The 25,699-nt window shown below is 43.2% G+C and overlaps 1 protein-coding gene across 7 annotated transcripts in view; it reads left to right on the top strand.

Moving 5' to 3' along the window:
* The first annotated feature begins 456 nt into the window (after nucleotides 1-456).
* Nucleotides 457-25,699, top strand: part of CDCA7L (cell division cycle associated 7 like) — a 32,768-nt gene continuing 7,525 nt past the window's right edge. Inside the window, exons 1-6 of one of the 7 annotated variants that reach the window (XM_064412101.1) lie at nucleotides 457-525; nucleotides 2,243-2,544; nucleotides 3,303-4,224; nucleotides 21,256-21,402; nucleotides 24,681-24,812; nucleotides 25,261-25,593. In XM_064412101.1, coding sequence (XP_064268171.1) covers nucleotides 4,129-4,224; nucleotides 21,256-21,402; nucleotides 24,681-24,812; nucleotides 25,261-25,593 — 708 coding nt within the window. In that variant the 5' untranslated portion in view covers nucleotides 457-525; nucleotides 2,243-2,544; nucleotides 3,303-4,128. Of the gene's footprint in view, nucleotides 526-816; nucleotides 990-1,045; nucleotides 1,544-2,242; nucleotides 4,225-14,357; nucleotides 14,619-21,255; nucleotides 21,403-24,680; nucleotides 24,813-25,260; nucleotides 25,594-25,699 lie in introns of those variants that run through there. The other 6 variants (XM_064412090.1, XM_064412116.1, XM_064412108.1 and 3 more) reach the window with 6 other exon arrangements.

Genomic DNA, 25,699 nt, shown 5'->3' with positions numbered 1-25,699 from the left:
GCTACGGCACCAGGTAACTCGGAGAGGGGGCAGAAGCAGTTCAGGGGCCAGAGCCCAGGTACTCGGGACTCTTCTGTCGGTCCCATGGGCTGGTTCAGCCAGGTTTCCACCTGATGAATGAGGCTCCAGCGGTTCGCTCTCCTGTCAGCTCCACAGGACCCGCTCTGGCAAAGCGCACGGAGCTGCACCAGAGGCGTCCACATCCGCGTGCCTTCACCTGGGCACCTCGGATCTCAGGCTTCCCTATGGAAATTCCAGCGAAGGTTCAGGCTGGGTTCTCGCCCCTAGGATCTGCCCCGACTGACATCTGCCCTGTGCCCTGTGCCCCTCGCAGGCCGGTCCCGCAGGCCGGGCGCTGTGGCGGCGGCGCCATGGCAGCGCCCGCGTCGCTCGCGGCCCAGGGCGGGCCCTGCGGCGCGCGCCGCCTCCGTCAGGTGGCGCCATTGCCGCGGGCCCGGCCCGGCCCGGGCGGCCCCGGCTGAGGGCGGGAGCCGCCGTCAGTCCGCCTTGTCCTGTTGTGGCCAGGTGAGTCTGAGGAGACGTAAGCGGTGAAGCAGGGGCCAAGAAATGGGTGAGGACGCCTTTATTTGGGTGTACCGGAGAGGGAGGGTTTGTAGGGAAAACTAGTTGAGATTTGTGCCGCGTGGCCTTGACCTGGAAGAGCAGGTTTGCATCTGACATAGGTCACTGGAAAAGGTGTGAGGAGGGTTATCTGCAGCTCTGTGATATCTTTGATATCTTCCAGATAACCCCCCTATCTGTCAGCTTTCCATAGCACCCTCAATGCCGTGGTGGGGCCGAGGCAGCAGCAGCTCTGAGCTGTCCGTGCCTGGCTGCCGGAGGCTGCCATGCCCCAGCCGCTGCCTCAGAGCCGTGGGTGATTCTGCCAGGGCCCGGGCAGAGCCATCCCACCGGCCCTGGGGACTCACGGGAGCTCTAAGGAGCTGTAGCTGCTGCAGCGTCTCATCTGTGGAGAAACAACTTCAAAGGTGGGAAATAAAGAGCTACCAGCAAAGCCTCTCAAAGCGCTCACCTGCGCAAAGTGGTGCACTACGCCCTGTGGCTTCTACTCATAACTCTGCACATGCATGTGGTCGGGTTTGGGAGAAATCCGCCAGATTCCTTCCGTTTCTACCGCACTGAAATTGCAGGACGCTTTGAGTTTTAAATGCTCTCACAGCTAGTTTACAGCGAGGGACTAAATTAACAAAACAACAGGTGCTAGTCAGGAAAAGTCACCTAGATGTACTTAGTCAATCTGTGGCATACAGAACAAACTATCCTCTAGGAATGCGCAGTTACTAACAATGAAGTCAAAACCAGTCCCTGTCCTACCACAGAGGTTTGGCCATGGCTCAAAAGAATGTACTGCACAGCCATCAACCTCCACAGCCCCCCTAAAGAGGAGCAGATATTGCTGTGGTAGTGATGCTGTGCTTCAGGACTGTCCTTTTTGCACACCCAGTGAACCACGAACCTGGCATGCCAAAATGAGCCCAGGACCGGGCCAGCCGGAGATGCTCATCACCAAAATCTCCTCCAGGTGAAGTGTCTTTTTACACCCCCGTTCAAATGCATGGGGGAGAGGGCATGAGCAACTCCACCCTCGACAAAAGCTTGTGCACAAGGCAAAATCTCCTGGAGATTTCCTCCTACTCTGCTCCCTCCTATGGTTCCTCCTGGAGGAGGGGGCAACGAGGCCCATTATTTATTTAACACCAGATTGCTCAAAAAGAGGTTTGAGCTGACTGTATGAAGAAAAATAGGTTTCATTACCTATAGTGCTTCACATTTCAGAGAAGCTTGTATTGTTACACAGTTTGAATTGTTTGACAATATAATTATTATTATTAGTCCATAATGTACACTAACAGGTCTGGCGGTGAAAGGCTGTATATTAATGCACAGTAACTATGTTTCACTGGAGGGGGTTAAACAAAACTGTAACTAGGGTCAAAGCTATGCCTTTGCCTCCATCTGCTAGAAACCAAGCATAGTTGCTTAAATTTTAATTACAAATTAATAAAACAAAAATATGCTACGTTTTGCCTTGGAGGGCTAAATGCTAATTTTGGAGCTAACCATGAAATATCTAATATTGGAAGGCTCTAATGTTAAAGGTTACTGTAGTTTGCCTTTGAAAATATACCTGATAAGAGCCTTGAATTGGAACTGAACTAATAATCAAAAAAGAATGGCATAGCCCAGTGAACTAATTTTTACACCTTCTCTCTTTCCGCAGGTTCAGATAATTTCCTGACAAGGGCTGCTAAACCAATATTTTTTTCTTATTAAAGACTGACAAGTTTCTGGAGCTCCTCTATAGCCACACTAGTTTCTGGGAAGAAGAGATAAGCCCTTTCCTATTTGCCAAACAATGATGGCAAACAAAGCAGCATTCTACAGGAAGCAAAAGGCTTTTAAAAAAAATGTAGTTTGTTGGCTTGGCTGAAGGTTGCCTGCTAGACTGAACAAGCAAATACATTTTATTCATATTTCTCCATAAGGCCTGTTTCAGTACAAAGTACAGGCATTAAGGTGCAGGTACAGGATTGGTTTCAGGGTGACTGGTCTGTTTTATTCACAGTAAAACATTTGTGTGGTTAATAGTGCTGGAGATACAGCATGCTAATGAGCCCCTGAAGGTGTTCTTCCTACCTAGCCTCCAGTCAGGGAAGCAGTTTACAAAATGTTTAACTCTTGAGATGCAAAACAACTGGTGGCTGTGACTGCAATGGCACCATCCCTTCTTCTGGGTCTCAAAACCATATAAAACATCATGATTCCTGGAAATAAGCTGTACTCTTCAACAAACTAGTAAAACTCAGTGAGAAATGTGCAGGAGGAGGAAGATAGTGGCTAGAATATAGGAATTTGAGACAGTGAGTCAGATAGAGGATCTCTGTCAAAATACTTGTGAAATTTCACTTTTGGCAACACATATATGTTTAGCGCAATTCAGATCTTAGCTCCTCCTAGTCTGTTCAACATCCTGCTACAAATAATCTTTTGCTTCCCTTCATTTGTCAGGTGCACACACACAGCCCGGTTCCTCTGCCCTGGCAGAGCTGGAACCCATGCTACTTTGGACTGTGCCAAACATCTTGGGCAGCCTTGACATTCTTTGCCATTTGAGACCCCCTTGTGCCCTTACTGCTCAACAAATTTTGCTGTAACAAAATTAGCAGGTTTAGTAGTAGTAGAACCATAGCTCTGCAAGGGCCAGAGAGAAAATGTATGCAGAGGGAAAATATACTGCTCAAGAACCTGAATTATCTTGAAGAAATCTTCCTTTCTGACAGGCTTTCCTGTGAGCACTGACAACCTCAAATCACAGTTTTGCTGATGCCAAGGCATGTTGAGGAGATACAGGACTTCTGCTATGGGATGTCTTTGCTGGGATGTGAGAACATTTCTCATAAAGTCCTACCTTCCCAGTCCAGCAGTTACATTTCAGATGATGGAAGGAGAATTGCTGCCAAGAACCCATGAGACAAGGGAAAGGGACGCTGGGCTGATGAGGTGATCAGTGAAGAGAGGAAGGTAAAAACAGCCAGCCACCACTTCCTTCACATTCTGCCAAGGGAGAGAGTTAGTGTCCTGCCAGCTGTGCAAAGAAAGCAAGCCAATCTGGAACCAGACCAAAACTGCATAAGGAAAGAGGGGTAAGGCAGAGAGCTAGTGCTCGTGCAAACCTGTCCCTATGCTTGCATTCTCTGTGTGGCTACAGGGAAGTAGTCTTTCTTTGTGTTCCTGCCTGTTTCCAAGGGAGGTAGCATTTGAGAGTAAATATTTAATGGCAGCCAAGAGTTTGAGTTCCACAAAGGCAGTTAAGTGTTTATTCCTCAGCCTGGCTCCTTGCTTTCTTGGAGCAGAGTAGGTACAGAGCCTGTCCTGGAGGTGAGCCAAGCCAGGCATAACCACCCTTTTTGTGGCATGCTTCCCTATGGAAAAATTTCAGGCTCTCATTGCTGTTTGCTGTGGGCATGTGAATAAAGGGGCTCGTCTGCTGTCCTGAGGGGTTCAGTGGATTTGGTGACTGATTTCCCACTTTGTAACAGGAGCTTCCAGAAAGAAATCCAAGCCCAGCGATCCATCTCTCCACCTTCTGTCCTATAACCTGAATATATGGCTTTTAACAGTGTTGCCGGTTGCCCTGAGGCCTTATTTTGTGAAGCTCTGTTTAAACATGTAGGAGGTTTTGTCACCATCAGGCAAAGCTCTGTAAGAAACCTGAAATATGTAATGAACATACCATCCACCAAGGCTACCTAACTGTTCTCTTCAGGTTTTTGCTTGTGTTTTAACCTCTCTCAAGCTGTGTGTTTGAATTCCAGTCCATTCCTCTCTATACTAGATTCCACCAGTACCTGCTGCCTTATGAATTGCTCAGAAGTACAAGGAGTTTAAAGTGTGTGCATGCAGGAGAGTGATTACTGGGGACAGCTGAGCATTATTAATGTTGCAAAAGGATAGGCAGGATCAAAAGGCTTCTCCTGTTCTGACCAGTCAGCCTTTGTTCCTGGGGGGGGGGGGCAACTTCAGGAGCGTAACAGAGGTCATGACCTGTCATGAACCTGCAAATCTTGCAGATTGCAGCCCTTACTGCATCTTTTCTGGAGAAGTGGATGTGTTCTTTTTAAAAACTGGGTGACAGCTTCTGAGCAGGAGCCACAAGGAAGGAAGGAGGTGAGAAAATGCAAAGGGAGTCCTAGGAACGAGATTTTGTCCCTCAGGAGTATGCAGAAGCTTCTGTATGTTTGTGGGAAATATGGTCTTTCCCTTACCAATTCTTTTGAGCTCTGCTTTTGGTAAGGGCAGGCAGAGGTGTGTGCAGTTCACTTAATCACTACCCTGCCCTCCTTGGAAGCATCGAGTAAGCTTTATTTGTAATGAGTTCACTCCTGCAACAACAACAGCAACAGAAAAAAAGGAGATCTATCTTAACAAATGACAGAAAGACCTTAAATATAGAGTACTTTCCTAATTGTATGGTAGCATAAACCTAACTCTCTCTAATAGATATGGCCCATAAGTCTTTGGAGTAATAGATTACCTTTATTAAAGGTAGGGTCTGATCTGGAGAGTCTTTGTACTGATACAATGGAGAGGATAGCTCTAGTTATCAATACCAAAAAATGAAAGGAAAGAAGAGGGGCTATTCTTACACTATTTTTAGACAGACTCTGTTTTTACATTCTTGACTTTCTTGAGCCACAGTGCCACACAACTGACTAGGAGAATGTTTTTACAACAGAACTAATTACAGTGAGGTCAGTTTTGTGCTTTGTAAGACCAGGTGGAGAATTCTACCGTGCTCCATTGTTTTGGTCAAAGAATGCATTGGACAAATTTTTCAATAAGATTCTGACAATAAAGTCAGCAGCAAGAACAGCAGCTGTGTCTCAGGTTAGGTACCTGGGGCTCAAGACTGAAAGAAAGTCAGATGCAGCATGATAGACTCGTCACATGATTCCCTTTGGGCCTCATATCCTCTCCTTGCCCCAAAAAGGAAATCATGGTGTTTTGGGAGCACAGATGCAATCAGGACATCTCTTGAAACTGTGACCTTTCCTGGGTTTCCCACTTAGTGAGTATTGCATCTACATATTCTTCTGGAATCCAGCACCAGATACTGATAAGTTACCATTTAGGCTTTTGCAAGGGTTTGAGCTTATTGCACTCATTACTGTTAGTACCTTTTAAAACTTAATCCCAAAAGACTCTCAGAATCACAAAGAACTTTGATGTGTTTTTAAAATAACTTTTTGTTTTGACTTTAAATAGATTTGATCACTGGAAGCATCAACAGCCCTGTGTACTGGATTTAAGCTGCATTTAAATTAATTTGCATAGTAGACAATATTTTCCAAGTTTTCTGTAGTAGAATATAAATTCTCTTGACTTGTACAGCTTTTAAATGCAAAGGATAAAATTCTCTAGCATGCTTCTGGGAGGCAGGCAGTCCTTCTCATGAAAGCTGTGAGGTTTTGAAACGATTCTAGGAGGACAATGTTGAAAATCCTTTAATGCTAGAGTTCATTCAGCATATTACAAGGAATATGACATAGTTGACTATAAAACAGGGAACAGAACACCTACTTCCCAAACACTGCATTTCTAATGAAATACACTATTTCTTGATAACTTCTCCCATCCATTGTGAGGAGGGCTATGTGCTCCTTTAGAAGATGAAGGATGGATAAAGCCCAGGAGGAAAAGTTAATTGAAATAAGCTAACTCCACTGGGGCAATGTCCAGCTCCGTATTTGCAATTTGTGCTCCAGCTGGTGACAAAACATAGATCCAACACAGGCAGTCCTGTCCACCAGACACTGAGCACTGGCACAAGTCTCATTCTCTCCAGTGATAAGGCACAAGAGATGGTGGCAAATCCTTTTTCAGGGGTGTGGCTCCAGATAGCTCTTCCTGAGGGAGGTGTACAGTTCCTTGCAGTTCCTTACCTTGTTCCATGTTGGTAATACTCCTTGTTAATAGGAAAGCCCATCACACCACAGTCACACATTGCACCCTCAGCCAGACACGGGATGCCTGGCATGGACCTTAGACATTTTGCATAAGTATGTGGGACTTCTGGAGCTGTGTGAGGAGTTTATTTTGGCACACACAGTTCTAACAGACTCAGCTGGAAAGGGACAGAAGTAAAAGATGCCTGGACAGATTGCTACAGGTCCTTGGCTATTCATTTTGGAAGTGAAGCTACATTGGCTGAAGGTTTTATGATGCCCTCGGCAGGTGTGTGGTGATGGCAGATTATCATTTGACAGTTCTGTCCAATCTATAAGACAAAAAGGGGGAAGTGTTAGTGATACTGCTTTTCTAGACCAATGCCAGCAGGCTGTGAGTGCACCTCGAGATATTAGACTGTGTCCAGAAGAACTGGAGGAATGAGGCAGTTACCACAAGACTGGGCTACAAGGAGAAGGTGCCTCAGCATAAGTACCACTTTGCGTTCTGTGTAAATTAGTTCAGGAGCTTTTTGAAAAGTGGGGTGAGGGACAGAAGTCCTTAATACTAAGGATAGCCATCTTATTCCCAGATGCTAGAATTGAATGTGAGCCAGAAATGAAACAATTTCTCTAAGAGACTATCTCTCACACACAGAAGCATTTCTCAAGGCATAGCCCAGCTACCAGAAAATAAAGCACAGGCAAATGGGCAAGAGCAAATGCAAAACCTAAATCATCTGAGACCTGAGACAGTAGATTGCCATGGCTGTCAGTAGGGTCACCCTTTTCTCCCACTGACAGGGGAGCTGGGGGTCCTGGGAACCTCTTGTCCCACGTCACCCTTTCTGGGACAGGGCTGCACAGCCTCTACTGTGAGTTTCTGGCTGGAGGTCACAGCAAGGCAGAATGGTCAGGACTAGGCTTGAATCCTATTTAGCTATCCCAAGAGATGTTTTGTTTTGGCTACCAAAGAGGAAAAGAGGCAAAAGCAGAAGGAGCTTATTCTCTGCTTCTGTGTTTTCGTCTCTCAGTTCTCCCCACCTTCAGATCCGTGCTGCTTTGGCTCAGTTGCTGGCCTCTATTTGCATTTTATCCAGTCCACTGTGGCATGTTGTCTTGGTTCCTTCTCCTTCTGCTGCAAAGATTTAGTACTGTTAGCAAGTCCTGGTAATAAGTTAGTTCCACTTTCAGTTTAGTGGCTGTGGAAAGAAGTAAGACATCATTTGGCCGGGAGAACCCAGGTGGCACAACACTCTGGGTCACAGAAAGGCAAATCCTGACACTTTTACCTCATAGTGAATTATGCTTTGTCTTCACATCCTCTACCATGGTGGCTCCACACATGAATGATACACCTGTTCATGATGTTATTTAATGTGCAGTGCCATTAATACCAGTACATTACTGATTGCAAACTTAATATATTTTTTATTTGTGAACTCTCAGGCAAAAGGAAGGGGTAGGTTACAGAATGGAGACACAGCTCCCTTCACCTGAAATTGAAACTATGTAAATTCTTCCTTTCTCCTTTCACTATATTTTCAGTACTAGAGTAGAAATGGGTTATTCATAGTCAAACCCACATGGCAAGTGACACCATACGTGATGCTGAAACACGCTGTTTGCTGCTAAGAAGTGTGTCTAATGCAGGTTGAAGCTGCTGGGTGTACTAGCCAGATCCTGGGCATACTATGCAAAAGAAGTGATTAAGCCTTTTATGGATTAAGTGAGCTAACACAATAGAGGCCACCTGCCAAAGTGTTTGCCATATGAAACACCAGTGCAAAAATTATCTTAGAGGAAAAAAGGGAAGGCTTTCCCAGGAATTTGAACAAAAATACAGGACTCGAGTGGTTTCATAGGCAGGAGGCAGTGAGGACACGTGGCCTGAATGCAAGCTAAAAGATAGTGAATTCTGGATAAAGAAATAGATGGGATGTATGAAGAGGAACCATGCAGAATCAAGTAGTCTGTTTTTTTCTTTTTCCTGTTTTATTGCATAAAAGGATGTTTAAGTGCATTGTAAGTAAACTGGACTGAACAGAAGAAATACATAGCCCACTATTTTCATTTTCTGCTTCTAAATGGCACAAGCTGTATTTTCCTGTGTTTTCAACTTACAGTTTGAACCATGCAGGTGATTTCTAACGAAGATCCAGAAGTGCAGGAGAAAAACCCATTGAGTCAGGATGTAATTGAGTTGAAGAAATTCTTACAGTGATATTCTTCAGGTGATAGCAATACTTGCAAAACTCAAATACCGACTGATAATGTATTTGAAATTGAAACGGAACTTTTCAAAGGCAATGAAAATAGCAGCAATAAAGCAATAAAGAATGACCTTTCATGCAAAAGAATAGCTTTGATGCAAAGACTTTGTTGGGTATGAGAAGTCAGAGCAGATTGCTCTCCCAGCAATGTCAGAGTGAATTGGCAATTGGACAATTTTTGAGGAATTTTATGCTAGGCAAACTTTGGTGAGCCTGGAATTTCTTAATGATGGTGATCTTCAGCAGGATTTATGGAACTGACAAATAAGCATCAGAAAGAAATTAAAAGGATGACAAAGGAGAAAAAAATTGGGAAGTGAATAACTAGAGAATGTGGATTAAATGGGGCTTTGTCATATGTTCCTAGCCTTTTTTTAAACCACAGAAAGCAAGAGGAGAAAGGTCAGATAATCCTAGCTCACTGGATACAAAAAACCCCATTTCCTCTGAAGGAAAAATCCAAAGCTCATTTCTCTGAAACAATAAGACTCATTTGTCCCACATGAATGGCTGGGAATGTAGGGGAGAGCAGGGCATTTCCCATGTCCAACTGAAATGTTCCAGCCCTGCTGACGCTGCAGAATACCCAAGGAGGAATTAGCTACAACTGACACAGCCCCCTCACTGGCAGTTTGGAAGCAGCCATCCATCAGAGTGGGCTGAAATACAACTAAGAATTAATAAAAACACATGATAGACAACTCCAAATATCAACGAATAATTTTACGATGAATTAGCAAAGGACATGTCTGTTCACCTGGACCTATGATTTTCAGGATTAGATCAAGAAAAGTATGTCAAAGATCTCATCAGTTTGGAGTCTGAATTTTTTGCTGCAGCAGTATAGTAATGGAAAAGAAAACGGATGGGAGGAAGCCTGAAGCTGGTGTTCATCTACCTTGTGAGTATAGCTGGCTGCCAAATAAGTGAATGGAAACGGGGAGTGGACTCTAATCCTGGCTCATCCACTTTGTGAATGACTGGCAACAAAATACTGTTTTGCAATATGAAACAACAAAATTAAATTTTCAGCAATGCAAGCTTATTGGCAAACTGCCCCCCCTTTTGCAGGAATTTTAAGGGAATGATGGGAGAGCATGGGGAAGGCTCTCTTAGTCAGCATTCAGGTGACTACTGCAAAAGAATAACCTGTGGCTTCATTTTCAGTTGGTAGTGTAAGATCACCCAAGCCCTCACCCACAAGCCAATTTGTTGCAACAATCACCATGTGTGAGGAAAGGTTTTGAGATGAGTGGGTGTAAATCAAGGTAGCAGGAACATTTGTGCTTTTGTTGTTCTGTCAGATACCACCCACAACCCACTGTTGGAGCACAAACCTTCACCACCAACACAATCCTCCGTGCCAGCTTTTGAAAATATTCTGCAAATTGACCTTAGGCAGTTTGAAAAAACAGTAGTTTTTGTATATAAGTTAAAGTATGTTTCTGGGTTTTGTTAACAGAATACATAATATTAAAAATTGGATTCAAATTAAGGCAATTGTGTGTCTCTACCTTTTTGTAGACATCTTTGAGAGGAATGTTTTGTCCTGAGCACCATTCATGGTAGCAATTGTGTGTGTATTCCTACAGCTGTTAGAAACTAACCCAGAAAATATCAAAGCAGCAGAAATAGTGATGGAAGATGCCAATGAGTTAATAGTCAGGGACACAGCTCCTGGACAAGCGTGACCACAAGTAAATCTTAGATTTGTTGTTTTATTCTATACCTTCTGCGATGGTGATTTGCCCTGCACAGCAGAACAGATCTTGGCCTTTCTTTTTCACTTACTAGAGGATTTGGAGAGCAGGAAAAGAAGATTACAATTCCTCTCAGCAGAAAGTAATCCTTTTAAGTTAGGTATGTCAGCATTCATTGAGAAGTGTGGGAAAGTGCATGCTACTTAAAATGCTTGACAGGTCTCAGAGAAGCGTGGTGGCAGGAAGATGGGAGTAAAGCCCCCAGTTGTGATTACAATGGCCCCCAAATTAGAGACTGTTAGAGGGAGCAATGAAAGCAGAGTTCAGAAGCAAAGATTCATTTTGATGTTCATCCAGCCTGGTAAATTCACAGCAGTAAAGGCCAAAATTATAAACTAGAGTGGTATTGTAGATTTGAAGCTCATGGGAAACAAATTTTCTGTTTACATGGCCATTTTAGAGAGGTGGTGATGCTGTCCTGTAATTTTACAGTGCATCATGTTGTTACTGAGTATCCCATAAATTCATGGATCTGCTCTACCTGATACATATTTTGAGTAGCTCATAATTCCTTCAGTACACATTTATTCTGTTTGTAAATTTTAGTCTGATTGTAATAGTCATACTGAGCCCAAGACAGAGCTTATTGTTTAGAGTTTCACTGTATAGTTTTGAGTCCAAAGAGTTGGACTGAGACATTATCAGCAATGCTCTCATGAGATGATAAGCAAGGTCAGAAACTATTCTGGATACAGTCATTGCAAAATAATCAGGCTTAATATATAAGGCTGAAATTGAAGAGTACAGGAATTCAGCTAAATCTCATCTGAGCAGATGATGAGATCCTACTGACAAGGCAATAACACAAAAACTGTTGTGGGTTAGAAAAAAGAACTTCGAAATAATATGACAAGAGGTAAAGAAAATGGACAGGAATTCAGTGATGGAAAATCCACACTAAGAAGTATTTGAGCTACAGCCACAGAAAAATTAAACTAACAAAAATTTAAAAAACCCCCACACTTCTAATAAGGCAACATAAAGAACAATAACTGACAAGAAGGGCTTGAAATGCTGAGAAGGAGAATGATTATGAAAGTACAAGATGAAGTGGAAAGTTACGGGGGAAAAAAAGAGAAACAAAGCAATAAATTGCATAAAATAGCTGAAGATATCAAACAGTTCATAATGTATTTGTAACAGCATAATAGCTCCACATCTCTATTGTAGGAGAATTCAATTTTATTCACTCTAATTTAGCACAGGACAGTCAACACAGCCATTTCAAATCTGTTGTTCACTATCCAAGATAGCATCTTGACAGCTTTTAGCAAACGAAGTGCTTCATAACATAGACTGTTAGGGACAAGGGAAAGAACCAAGCCCAGGATCACATAATATACAAGCTTTTCAGGAATGTATTGTACAAGAGATCTTTATTCTTTTGTATTTTAAGAAGTCTGCATTTCAATTTTGCTGATATTATACATAATTCCCACATTTTGTCTACTGAATTCCCTCCTCCCCACCTCATGCCCAAAGCTTCTTATTTCTGCACCCTGAGTGACAACTGCAGGTGCCTCAATAGTGGATATTGCAATGCAAACCACTGTTTAAATGGCCTGCTTTGGCTAAATGCTTCTTTGTTTGCATGTAACGACTTCCCTCACATTCTCTCTTAACAAATACCTTCCATATGCTTGGAATATAAAGGCTTGGAAGTACTTAAATGGGTAGTCTGCCGTGTGTTACACTAAGGATCAGATGCAATGGTACATGGAGAGAACTCATTTCAGTTCCAAAAAACTGTTTCCAAAAAACTGTTACTTTCCTCTAACTTTTATTTTAAGTCAATATTTACAGTGGAGTGTTTAAAATACCTGGTCAGACCTGGGAATTCATTGGAGTAGGCAGACTGCAATGCACATTTTGAAGCGCTCCCCTAAATGAAAAAATACATAATGCTTTTAAGTCTCTGTCACCCAGAAGGTACTGAAATAGTCAAAATAATCTGAATTTATTTTTAGCACGGCAATTCACAATTGTGTTTGAAGGTAAGCAACAGAATAACACACTTGTTTCTTCTGATTTGCTTTTATCAATTCAAAAACTATAAAGGTGGTTATTATGGGCTTATTTCAGCCAGATTACATGGGCAAGTGAATTTCTTGCTGTTCTACGCCAGCTGTCCAGACTAGAGGGCTTGTAGAAGACACCAGACAGAAACCTGGGTGTGAAACATACTCTGAGATCTTATACTGAGATCCCCCAGTTCAGACATAGTCATCACTCTCCTGTTTTCTCAAATCCCATAAGGAGGATGGCAAAGACACACTTATTTTACAGTAGTGCAAACTCTGAGGTATTTCACTGCTGATCCAAGAGAGCTCTTTCCCTCTAAGCCCCTTAGAGAGTCCATCCTTTTGAGATGGATGATGAACAGCTGGCAATAGCCCCACCGGAGAACGTGTGAGGGTGCTATGCTGGCAAGAGAAAGCTTCTCAGCAAGCCCTTCAAGGGAGAAATACTCAGATGCAAGGATGGGAAAAGGGAAGAGAAATTTATAAAATGCGCTCTAATTAGGGCAGTTAACATAATTGCAATCATATTGGAAAGTGTACCCTTCTATTATCAAAGCTGCATCAGGAAAACACTATCTCAACAGTTTTCTGCTGAACCTGATTCACATTACATTGGCCAAGGCAATATTCACAGTGTCAGTGGGACAGACTTCTACCTCACCCAATGAGACAACTTTGGGAGCACCTCTCTGCTCATAGGATAGCTTTTCTCACTGAATTACTGGGCAATCATAACACAAAGTACCTAATCCAGTAACAATCCCCTTGATTAAAAAGGGACACATAAAACATTGTTAAATTTTTAATAAAAATTAAACCTCTTAATTGAGGAATACAGGTTGTTTGGAGGAAACTAGAAAAAATATTTTGCCTGGCTTTGTGTTCATCTTTCATTCTACTAGCTGCACAGTGGAAAATATTAAATGGGAACTTGTGTGGAGGAAAAGTTGCTTTGAAATTTGATATATTCCTTTTTTTTTCAATTATATTTCCCTGATTAGATTTACTTTCCAGCATTTGTGATATTTTGAAATTTGAACTATTGACTTGCTGTTTTAAGGAACCAGTTCTGCTCCCCATCCCTTTCACAGTGAAGTTAAAGGCTCTTGGCTTGGGAAGCTGGGGAATGCATTTAAAGTCTGCCTGTATTTGGCACTGGTGAGGTCACATCTCTAGTCCTGTGTTCAGTTTTGGGCTCCTTGCTACAGAAAGACATTGAGGGGCTGGAGAGTGTCCAGAGAAGGGTGGTTGAGTTGGTGAAGGGTCTGGTGAAGGACCTGGAGCACAAGTCTGATGAGGAGTGGCTGAGGGAGGTGGTGTTGTTTATCCCAGAGGAAAGATGGAAGATGGCTCAGGGGACATCTTATTCTCTACAACTGCCTGAAAGGAAAGTGTAAGGAGATAGGGGTTAGTCTCTTCTCACAAGGAACAAGTGGACAAGAGGAAATGGCCTGAGATTCTGCCAGAGAAGGTTTCCTCACTTAAAGGGTGGACAGGCATTGGAACAAGCTACCCAGAGAAGTGGTGGAATCATCATCCCTCAAACTGCTTAGAAATCATATGGATGTGGTGCCTGGGGCCATGGCTTAGTGGTGAACGTGCAGTGCTGAACTAATGACTGGACTTTACGATTTTGATTCGAAAGTGGCATCATTCCACCTCCCCGTCCCCCCCCCCCCCTTTTTTTCCCCAGAGGTTTTCAAGAGGCTTACACTTCCCGCCTGTATTGCATAAATAAACATTTTAAGTTACTTGGAGGATGAAAGCCAATTTCCTTCCAAAGCCTGCCCCTTTCAGACGAACAGCTGCCGCCCAGCGAAAAGCGTGCAGGAAAGAGCGGGCGATGCTGGGTGCCCAGGGGATCGGCAGCAGCATCCCAGCAGTACCGGCCCACCCCGAGGCAGGCCACGCGGGGTGCCCCATCCCTCCACCCGCCTTCCCGCCGCTGCCGGGCGGCTCCACCCCGCCACCGCCCCGCGCCCCTCCTCCCTGCTCCTTCCTCCTCCTCCCCATCCCGCGGCAGCGCGGGCGGCCATGGTGCGGCGCGGCCGGCGGCGGCGGCGGCGTGGGGCAGCGGCGGCGGGGACCCGCGGCAAGGTGAGGCGGCCCGCGGGCCGGCGGAGCGGGGCCGGGCGGCGGGGGCAGGGAGCCGGCCCGCCGCTTTCCGCCTGCCCGGGGCAGCGGCGGCCTTTGTCCGCTGCCCGCGGCGTGAGGGCTCGGAGGAGCAGCCCGCCGGCGCCGGCGAGTGACCGCCAGCGGCGGGGCGGCTCCCGCGGCGCGGCCGCACCGCCCCCGCCGCAGCGCGCTGCCCGGGACACCGGGCGGCCCGCGCTGCCGCCGGCAGCCATCCACGTGGCGCGGCGGCTCCGCGGTTGTGAGAGGGCGGGAAAGCGGGTGGAAGCCGCCCTCGGGGCGGCCCTGAGGCACTTAGCGCGGCGTGGGGCAGCTGCAGCTGTCTGGGACTTGTATTGGCTCTAATAAAGTCAGGAGCGGATCATTGACAATTAATTAGTTGTGAGCCTGGGATACCACTTTAGAAATAGCTAATACATTTATTTATTTTTAATTCTGGCCTTTTTTTTCTTTTTCCTTTTTTTTTTTTCCTTTTGAAACTCCACGATGCCAACGCTGGCACATACTTGAGTCGCCTGAGAGGCATGCTTCCGTCGGCTGTGGTCTGGTCCAAGCCTGGTGCCGCATGCTTGGGTGCATCAGGCTGATGGTGTGGTTCAGTTCTCGGGAGGTGATATTGCTATAGAATCATAGAGTACTTTGGGTTGGAAGGGACCTCATCTAGTCAACCTCCTTGAAGGAGTGTTGCCATCTTAAATTAAATCAGATTGCTCAGAGCCCCATCCAACCTGACCTTGAATGTTTTCAGGGGTGGAGCGTCTACCAGCTCTCTAGACAACCTGTTCCCGTGTTTTACCATTCTCCTTATATGTAGTGTAAATTGACTTTTTTAAGTCATGGTGAGTTTCCCAGGTGGTGGAAATGAGCAAGGAGAAGTTCAGCATCTCATTCAACTCTTGATGATGGAAAGTTAGAGCTTTACAGGGGTTTTTATTTATTTATTAGAACCTCTGTCCTCGCAAAGACCTTCCACCTCTGTATGACCTCAGGCCCTCCACTGGCAGTGTGAAGAAAAGAGTACTATAAAACAGTTCAGGATAACCTTGTTTGACTATGGACACAAATGGCACTCGATTCTCACCTCTGGTTCTGTAACACAAGACTCTTACTGTCTCCTAGTTCCCTTTCTGGTACACAGCTAAACACATGTTTCTTTCAAGGCTCAGCAAAGGGCAGAAGACAGTGTCTGTTCTTGGTGCTTTCCTGTTTCTCATGGGAGTTTATTTTTGTCTGAGTACAACCTTCTGCTGGCTCTGCCTTGTGTTTGTGATACATTGGTGAGCAGTGAGTTCAGTCCTGGCTGGGCCAGAAGGATGTGGTGGTGAAGGTCTCTTTGCCTCTGAAGTCATTGACCGTCACTGCTGACGGGCAGATTGGCTTGTGAGTACATGCCCCCATTTGAAAACAGTTGCTGAAGACGTCAGCAACTGTTTTGAATCAAAAGACCTGCAGTTCCATTTCCTGTCCCAGGGTGTGATTTACCAGGTCCTGGCACAGCAGTTTCAGTACACAGAGCTTGTTAAAGGGACATTGGCTGTGACTGTTTGCACACACAAGGCCTGAACTCAAGTCCTAGACTTGAGCAGTCCAGGCACAAAGTGAGTGTGCATCACAGTATTGTACAAAATTGTTTTCCTTCGAATACCAGGGCCTGGACAGTAATTAGCCATCACCATGGGATGCTCTTGAATTATGCAGAGTTAATTCAGAAATAGTTGTTACAACTGTTAGGATTGGCAAGAGATTAGATGGTACAAAGTAAGAAATAGTAGCAGTTGATAGTGTTTGGATTGTGTTCATATGCTGGCACGCTGATACTCACAGTACTACCAGCATTTTTGAAGAGTAGGAAGGTACTGCCTATGGAAGATGACATTTAAAATTATTTGCCATGTGATTATGACACTTGGGCATTCCTTATTTTAGGATAAAGTAGCTTTATGGACATTAGCTTATTATCAGTCCAAATAAGGCAATATAGAAACCATATTTGCTGTTCTGAAAACAGCAGAATTTACCAAAATTTCATGGAGCAATAGGTTTACGGGTGTGAAAATTGCCAGAGCCTTTTGAGGGAGCACCCTCAAAGTCCCAGGAGTTGTTGCTGAGACGGATTAAAGGCTCAGGCATAATCCATCTTTACTTTAGAATCAAATTATTCCTGCAAAGATCATAAAAGTGGGTGATGACTGCTCGTTCTATCAGTTCCTTCTTCTTTCAGAGCACTCACATGCCTTTTCATCTCCTGCCACTTATGGCAGGAATACACTTCACTATCCAGGGGATTTCAGCTTCTTGTGCTTTAATGATGTTGAGAAATTCTAGAGGTCATCTGGGATCTTCCTTGCCTTCCTAGATTTTGTTGATGCCCATGAGTCTTGGGCTGATTGTGTGGTTGACAGTCTTTTTGACTGTGTAATTACACCAGTCTGTGTAATTCTTTAGCACTGCTGTTTGGGGCTTTGTATCTATGCTTTCCATGTCTTTCACACATTTGTATGATGCTTAAAATTAAGCTTTTAGAGTGCTGTTCACCTTTGTGACTCCAGTGGGAAAACCAGGATCTAGACTTCTAACTAGTTCTGGTTTATTGGTCTGGCACCTGTTGACATTCTGGCTGGGCCCTTCTGTTCTTGTGGCACTGCCCACAATTGTCAGCCTTGGAGTGCTTTCCTGTTCGGTTGTTCCTTTGAGGTACGAGCCAAATGCAGTGCCCTTGGGTGATGTGCCTTAGGCTGGCTTCTGGGCTGAGCCTGGGACAAGCCAAGAGGCTTTCCAGCGTGTGCTGAAGGTGTGACTTTGCACAGGTTTGGTTTGTGTGAGTATCTGCTTGAGATTAAACTTCGGTTATTTCAGTTTGGCTGAGTTTGAACGTGACTGAACTTGTCTGTCCTCTGCTTTGAGTAGGAATACCCATATATTGTGCTAAATTGAATTAAAGGAACACAGCCCAATTGAATTTTTTTCCCCATGGTGGTAGCAAAAATAGAGAACTACACCTAATTCCTGTTTCTCATGCTGTAGGTTCTCCTGATACATCACTGTTGGAGAAGAATGTGCTTGTGTGACAATTGGCAGGGAAAGAGATATATGTAAATAACTCTTGAAATTAAACATGGTAGTAAGTGGTGTAGAAATAACTTGCTTACAACCAAATCCACAGGTTTGCATGCAGGCAGGTGTTCTCTCCTCACAGCCTACAGGGCAAGTTGTCAGGAAAAAAAGTTGCTTTGTCAGTTGAAACATGAAAATTCTTCCTGTTGATGCGAATAGCAAAACAGCTCACCTTGGGCTTTTTTTTCTTGACTAACAAGGCAGAATTCATGGGCATAGTGCTTGGAAAAATGTTTTTGTGACTGCTGGGGACCTTAGGTTCTTTACTTTTCAATAGTTGATGTGACTGAAAGAGTTTTGACAATCCTACCAGCCTCTGTCACCCTCTGCCCTTGGTGACAGACATGCCAGCCTCCACAGGCACATGCGAGCTACTCACCCTGGTTCTGTGGGAATAGGATCTCCACGCAGCCCAACACATCCAAGTGTGCTCCTCGGTGTACTGGTGGTATTTTGTCTAATTTAGAGAAGGAAAACCTGAGAGATGTGGATGTCTTGAGCTTTGGACTAATTCTGCAAAAACATAGGATATGTTATTTTGGCAGTTGTTGGATTGTGTTCCATCTGTAGTGAGGAAGGTTTGCTGATGCTTTTGAAGAGTACCGTGCAGGGATTTTAAAAAACTAAGTGTGTTTTATGTGCAAAAATAAATTAGTTCAATAGATATAAAACTTCCCAACAAATAACACTGACTTCAACAGCTGTGAATTATTTCCAGCTTTTACTAGACTTGGTATTTAGCCTTTTTAAGAGGTATATTTAAAAGACAGTATTTCTCACACCTGCAGCATTTCAGCAGTCCATTGTGGTCTATTCATGATGAAATATTTTCCCTGAGCAAGCTTGCAGTGTTCATCACATCTCTGCCTTCATGACTTTTTTAGGGGTTTAGTGGCAAAAAGTTCCTCTCCTGTAGTGCCTGTGTTTTACAGATGTGTTGAATAGATCAACATTTTGACATTTCTGTTTAGACAAATATGTATTTTCTTTCTTGGTGTATAATAATTTGTTGACAAGAATGGAAATCCTAGGCTCTGATGCTGATTGTAAATCAGTTTCAGAATGTATTTTAACTGAAAGTTGGAGATGGAAATGTCTGTGACTTCCAGGACCACCCAATAAATGACAGTGAATGAACCCATCACAGCAGCGGTGTTTGCTGCAATCTTGTCTTTTATGTTAGTGGACTTTTCTTGGAAATAAATTTGGCTTACAATTTCAGGTGCAGAAATAGTGTTGCTAATCAAGATTCACCATGAGGCTTCCCTTTCTAAACTTCTGGAGTATGTCCACCTTTTACCTGTCAGTTGTCTGTTATTAACATGAGCCCTTCTGGTAAAATGGGGACTCATCATTGACCAAATTGAGATTTTTTTGTAATCAGGCTATGGGGAGCAAGTCACAAACTAAAAATCCTTGGAGCTCTACAGTAAGTTACTTAAATCAGTACCAGTACTGTAGAATTTGGGAATGCAAAAAAAATTAAGTCTCCTACTGGGAAGGAATTTTTTTCTTGTTGTTCAAAATCAGTAATTACAGCCTCATAATGACTCCTCTGGTGCAGGTGCCGAAGCAATACGTGAAGAAGAGCAAATCAGGCATACAGTAATCATAGCAGTGGCTAACTCCGCTGTACATGAGCACAAGAACTAATGCAGTGGCTCCTGGAAGCAATTTATTCATAGCAGTGAGACTCTCAGCTCCTTGTATATTTTTCAATTAAAATGCACAATCCCTCATTTTTAGCACTGCTCTGTACTGAGTGAATTCGGTCACAGCAACGGAAGTGGATTCTGGATGTTCACTGTAGGAGGTGGGTGTAAGGGACTATCCAAAGGGGTTTGGACATGGACAGCATGACTTCAGCGACTCAATGTACTTTGGATCATGCCATTATAGGCCTAAGAGGGTCAGTTTTTCAGAGGTGAATTCTACTCTTGCTCCAGCAACATTGTAAGATGGTTTTGTATCAGCCTACATCAGCTTTATAAGATCAGAACAAGAATAAAATTAGGCTCATGTTCACCCTTTACTGTAGCTTATTTCAAAGAGTGATGCTTTGGTGAAGGTACTGCTTGCTTTTTTAATGGAAATGGAACTTTTGCAGCTACATTACTTTTGGAGAATGAGCCTCCTTTGGATCACTTCCCTTGCCACAAATAAACTTAGAAAAAAAAAAAAATCATCATTATATATGCCCTGTATGAGCAACCTTGGTTTTCTGTGACAGTGGAAAAGGGCAGTCTGCTCTTGGTTCTGAACCTCATCTCTGAGATGTACTAGTGAATGTTCAGGGCAGGAAAACAGCACTTTGAGATGAGGAATTGGCCTCTGACCAGGCAGTCATTGATCTCATGTTCCTGAGAGTTAATGTGAGTGTGGCTTCAGCAAACAGCAGAGAGGCTTGTTTCAAGTTAGAGTGGTGTGTGTGAGGTGTATGTGTGGTCCAGGGGAAGTAGGGGACGAGTGTCTGGATGCTGGAGAGGAATGCAGACACTGGTCTCCCAGAGCATTTGTGTGACTAGCAGAATGGTTTTGCAGATGATACTTGGATGTGTGAAAATGTGTTCTGAAACTTGGCAAAATGCCTTTTTCCTTGCTTTTTAAGGCTTGATCTGTTCATCCCATCCTTACACCCACCCGATCCTAAAGCAGCCCATATGGGAACTGTCTGAAGGCTTTCTTACTATCCTGGCACATGCAGAGCCTTATCCAGAGTGTTTGCTGTGAAGTGTATGGCCCAGTGGAATGGTTGGAGGTGGTGTTACAAGTCTCCTAGGCTGGGACTGGACTTCTTGAACTCTGAAGCTGTGACCTTGGTCACCTCAGGAAAGCTGCTGCCTGCCCTTGGCTGTGCTTCCCCCTCTCCTGGTGGGCCACATAATGGGCTTCTAGCAAAGGAGAAGTGTTCTTGGTTAGCACATTTTCACTCTCTTAGTGTCACAGGAGAAGCTCTGACAGTACTGACCAAGGAGAAGGAGTTTCATTGGTTTTGTTTTTGGAGTTAGCTAAGTATCTGCTAAAATCCATAATGGTACTGTGGGATCTAAAGGTCAGGTTTCTTTGTACTTTAGCTTGTGTCATGTTTGAAGTTGTGTTCCTCACCTCTGAGCCGTCTTTGCTCTGGAAGAGCAGGAGGGGTGGTGGGTTTCCCCATGGGTAAGGGTGCCCTGAGCTCCTGCTTGCAAAGATGAGGCACGCATGTATTTTTTTATGTCTCTGAAGTACTTTGCTGTGGAGGTGAACACCCTGTGTGTTGCATCCCCTCCCTTATCCCAGATCCCGAGTTTGTATTCAGGGATTTAAACAGTCTATACAGAATTTTCCTGGAGTTTAGCTAAATAAGGTACAATTTACACATAGCATATTTTGTGCTACAGACCTGTGCTTGCATAGTAATATAAAAATAAATTGTATGGTTGTGAATTTGAGTTTTCCTGTTAAGTTGGTGTGTGTGACTCGTATTTTCTGCTTTGTTTTGAATCAGAAACAGGTACCCAAGGATGTGGCCAACATTTTTAATACCCCCAGTGACAGTGAAGATTTTCCAGGATTCCAAGATGATGCTTCCAAACAGAGCTTCTTGTCAGAGGACAAGTGTGCTAGTTTGGATTCTGCAGAGACTGGAAAAGAGGTAGGAACAGATTTCCATAGTCCAGTCATGCTCTTGGGATGCAGTAATACTCTGAGCCTGTGTCAAAACTTTGTGAATTATAACTCTCACCTTAACCTGTAATTTGCAGTGCCCATATTCAACTTAAATGTAAACAAACTTAGTATTTAGGGTTTAGTGGTTGCTTTTGAAAACTCCTTCATAATATAAAAAAGAAAATGTGTTTCATTGGAAGATGAGTTTAAGTGAAATAGGTAAGTTTGAGAATTGCTTAATTTGCTTATTCTGTTAAGAATAAGAATTGCTTAATTTGCTTATTCTGTTAAGAATAAGCAAACAGGAAAAAGGGAATTACCATCCTGGAAAGATGTTGCAGGATATGTAAGTGAAAATACATGATATTGGATGGGCATTTGTGAGTATGTAGGCTTCAAAGTATTTCTTCCAGAAATATCTCCACGCTGTCTTTGCATTAAAATTGTGCTTTAATAGTGGTAATCCAGAGAAAGCATCAGCTCCTGCTGCAGTAATACAATCTGCTGGTTCTTTGCTCTCTTGATGAAGTGTCTTGGATCAGCACAATGATTTGATATTTTTTCTTCTCTGGTAGCTGGAGATACCAGCTGAATTCACAAGAAAAGAATAGAACTGGTGTGCTGTCTTGGGTGGCGAAAAAATTAGTTTTTAGTCCTTTGGAAAACTATAATTATGTGCTTGATAGCCATGGGCTAATGTGTTATAAGATATACCTTTGTCATTTGTGCTCTTGCAAAGGTCCCTCTGTTTCATTAATGAGATAACTGAATTTTTTTTTTCTTTTATTTTCCTAGTCCATCAGGTCAGCACCTGGTCAAGAGGTGCTGATGACAAGGAGGATGATTAGTGTTAGCCAAAGAAAGACACAGAATAAGGCTTGTTACAAGTGTGTTCTGTTTCTCAGCCTTCATAGGCAAGTGACCCCAGGAGCGTGCAGAAGCCTTTTGAGGGTAGAGCCACAGTCTGTGCTGGGGAGAAGGACAGTGTCTAAGATGTAATTAAATGAACTGGGCTCTAAGTTGGTTTGTAATCTAGTTGCTAGACAGCAGTACTGGCAACTTCAGAAAACCAGGAGGTAGCTTGCTCTTGCATTTGTGTTTTTTTGGGGAGCATCAAGAAGGGTCAGTGGGGAGAGGTATTGGTGGTGGAGGGGAATCCTTGTGAGGGAGCTTCTGCTTCTGCCTACTTGGGGGCTGCAGACACCTGACTGTACTTTTCCCTCCCTTGATTTCCCAACTTGTGACATAGAGTTTATGATAATGATCTCTTCTGCAAAGCATTTTAAAATCCTCTGATGAAAAATACTGTGGAAGAGATAGGTAGTTAGTTTAACATGCACTGCTGAGAATGCCAGTGAGACTTGTTCCAGATTTACAGCTGGCACTGCAACCTTCCTTATTATTCTTGTGTTTCCCTTGGGATGAGAATTATTTTAAATCTTGATCAGTATTGAATTTAATTTCTTTACCACTAAATGGTACAATAAAAATACCCTGAGTTCCATTCAACTGCAGCATAATCTGCAGTCCTTGCACATCTGGGCCCTGCATCAGTGAGCATCATCCTGTGTTCATGATGGCAAACACCACTATGGTAGCAAAAGGCCATTGGTACTTGTGCAGGAAACAAAAGGGTTTTGGTGCAAAGGGGAAAATGATGGGAAGTTCAGAAAAATTCAGCAGTACTTGAGAAAGGATGCAAGGTAGCTGCCCTGCTGGGGTGGCAAATGGGCTATTTGTGCATCAGGTGTTCCCATGGACGCTGAGGTGCAAATGAGTTGCAAGTAGTGATCTCTGTGTGACTCCTTTCCTCAGGGCTTTCTGCAGTCTTGCTCTGATAATCTCTGCGCTTCTCCCGAGTTCCCACAATCTCTCCCACAATAGGTATCCCTGGTGTGTATTTTACCAGGTGTAGACTGTTCTTCATAGATGAACAGCATAGCTGTAGGTGTGTTATTTTTAGCTAACAAACAGCATATTTCCCCCATCAACCTTCATTGTGGAATTTCATAAAAACACAGAATACATAAAAACTTCAGTTTCCTCCAAGAAATGCAATTTAACTTTAAAGTAACTTCCCTATTGTGTTTGTTCCTTTCTCAAGCAGCTGCACTGCAGCTATCAACAAAAGAATAAAGTAATTTTCCTTAAAGAAAACTCATTACAATTACCCATAATAATTTGTAGATGTTTAAGTGTAAAGAAACAGCATATGTAGTGGCTCTCCCCTCCCATTCCCTTCTAAGTTTTTCCACTCGCCTATTGTATCTTTTTTCAACAGATATTATTTTAAAATAAATAAATGGGTAATTAAAGTCAGGGAAGGGAGAGAATTGAAAGGAAGAATAAAGATATTTAGCAAATGCATTGTATTAAAGGTAATTTTTGTTTCTTGTGTGGGAGGAAGAAGTAACAGAGGAAAATTGGGGAAACAAACTTACATGTTGCTGACTTTCAAGAGGAAGGTATGATGTGAACATGGATTATATTCCTACCAGGAGCAAGTCTCTCAAGAGATTAGCAGGAAAAGGTTGATTAAATGGTCTTCTACTAGTTCTTGTTGGAAGTATGGAAGTATTTCTATTTAGTAAAAGCCTTGTGTTTAATTGGGATGTAATGTACATATCCTCAAGAGTGTTTTAATGCGATGTTTTTACTTCCTAGTCTGTAGGCTGAAATTGAGGAGCTGCCTACCCTAGACCACATGTGAATGATAAATTGCACCAAAAAACCAGCGAGTTGAGAAGTTGAAAGGTGGAGGGATATTAGTCAGGCTGTTCAAAGCTCTGATCATTTATGTTGGTATCAGTCAGTTCAGTGACGGTGTAACAGCATAAGAAGCAGACCTCATCTCTCATTTGTATTTTCTTCTATTCAAGGCTTGTTGAAGAAAATACATAAAACAGAAGAAAATACATAAAACAACATGATGATTTACATACAAGAAAACTGATAGTTTATTTTTATTGGGTTGTAATGAAGAAGGAAGAAGTGAAGGAGAAAGTTTCCCCCACAAGAAATAGCTCTGTTAAAGCCCTGTCCTCAAAATGAAGAAAAAAAATCTTGCAAAGTTAAAACAACTCAATATTGAAACTGAATGTTGTCTTCTTGTTGTTTGTTTCTTTTGACAGGCTTTGCCTGCAAAGTGCTTTCACAGTATGCTGTTTAGTTGGCATGTCTTAACCCTCCAAACCTGTTTGTTGTGGCTGTGTGAATGCTCTATATCTGAGTGTCTCTCACAGCTACTGAGTGGTGCTTTTGCAGGGGCTCCGGTTTCAGTCCAGATACCTCACCAAAGAGCTGCTGGGGATTTTCACGGAGGACACTGACTCTGAAACTGAAGTGTTTGAGGGCTTCACTTCAAACGAGGTGCATGTGAACAAGAAAGAAGTTCTGGTAAAGGCAGTCACACCTACATGTGAATGTATATGTTGACTTCTTTTTCTGTCTCTTCTGTGTAAACTTCATGTTCATGTAGGAATTTTTCTATGATGCTCTTTTTTCATGCTGAATTAAAATGTGTTGTCCTAAAGAATGCTTTATTTAATATAGCATCACATATTAGAAATGAGAACTACTTCCACTGCTTGTAGATTGTACTGGGCAAGATTATTCCTCTGGAGGCAGCCATGTCTGTATCCCAGACAATACTAATATGTAGATGTTTTGTTGATCTCTGCACAGGCAGAAGCTGCATACTGTGAACTTGTAAAAAGATGTTAATTTAGGTGAATTTATGGTGGTGCCTTTGGGTGGAAAGACTGCTGTTTAGAACTAGTGATTTAAAAATTAACTCTCTTGTATCAGAACCAGTAATGTAACGCGGGATTTTTCTTGCCTCTAGATGGTGGAGTCAGACTTGAGTGACGAAGAACATGATAATTTGTTGGGTAATGAGAAAGAAGAGGAGGAAGAGATGAAGAAGGTTTCCCCCAAGAGAAGAAGCTTTGGCCTTCGTGTTGCTTTACAGTTTCCCACCAGGAAGTCATCTGAGAAAAAAGAACAGGCTTTGTCTGATTTACCTGTAAAGGACTGTGAATCCCTCACACCTCTCAAGCAGTCGGACAAAGTAGAGGGCTCTGCTTCAGAGTCTGAAGAAGACATTAAAGAAACAGAGGAGGAAAGTTCCAATGCATTGCTTAAGAGAGCCATAAATATTAAAGAAAATAAAGCCATGGTAAGACTTAAGAGCAGTGTTTTGTTCTCTGACATTTACATCCAATTACTTTAGCATACTTGAAGTTTAGGGTCCCTGCTGGTGCTGTGGTGGAACTTTGGAAAAA

This window comes from Passer domesticus, chromosome 1 (assembly GCF_036417665.1).
Source record: "Passer domesticus isolate bPasDom1 chromosome 1, bPasDom1.hap1, whole genome shotgun sequence".
Taxonomy (NCBI): Eukaryota; Metazoa; Chordata; class Aves; order Passeriformes; family Passeridae; genus Passer; species Passer domesticus.
Note: the sequence above shows the minus strand (reverse complement) of the source record. Positions and strands in the feature narration are given on the sequence as shown.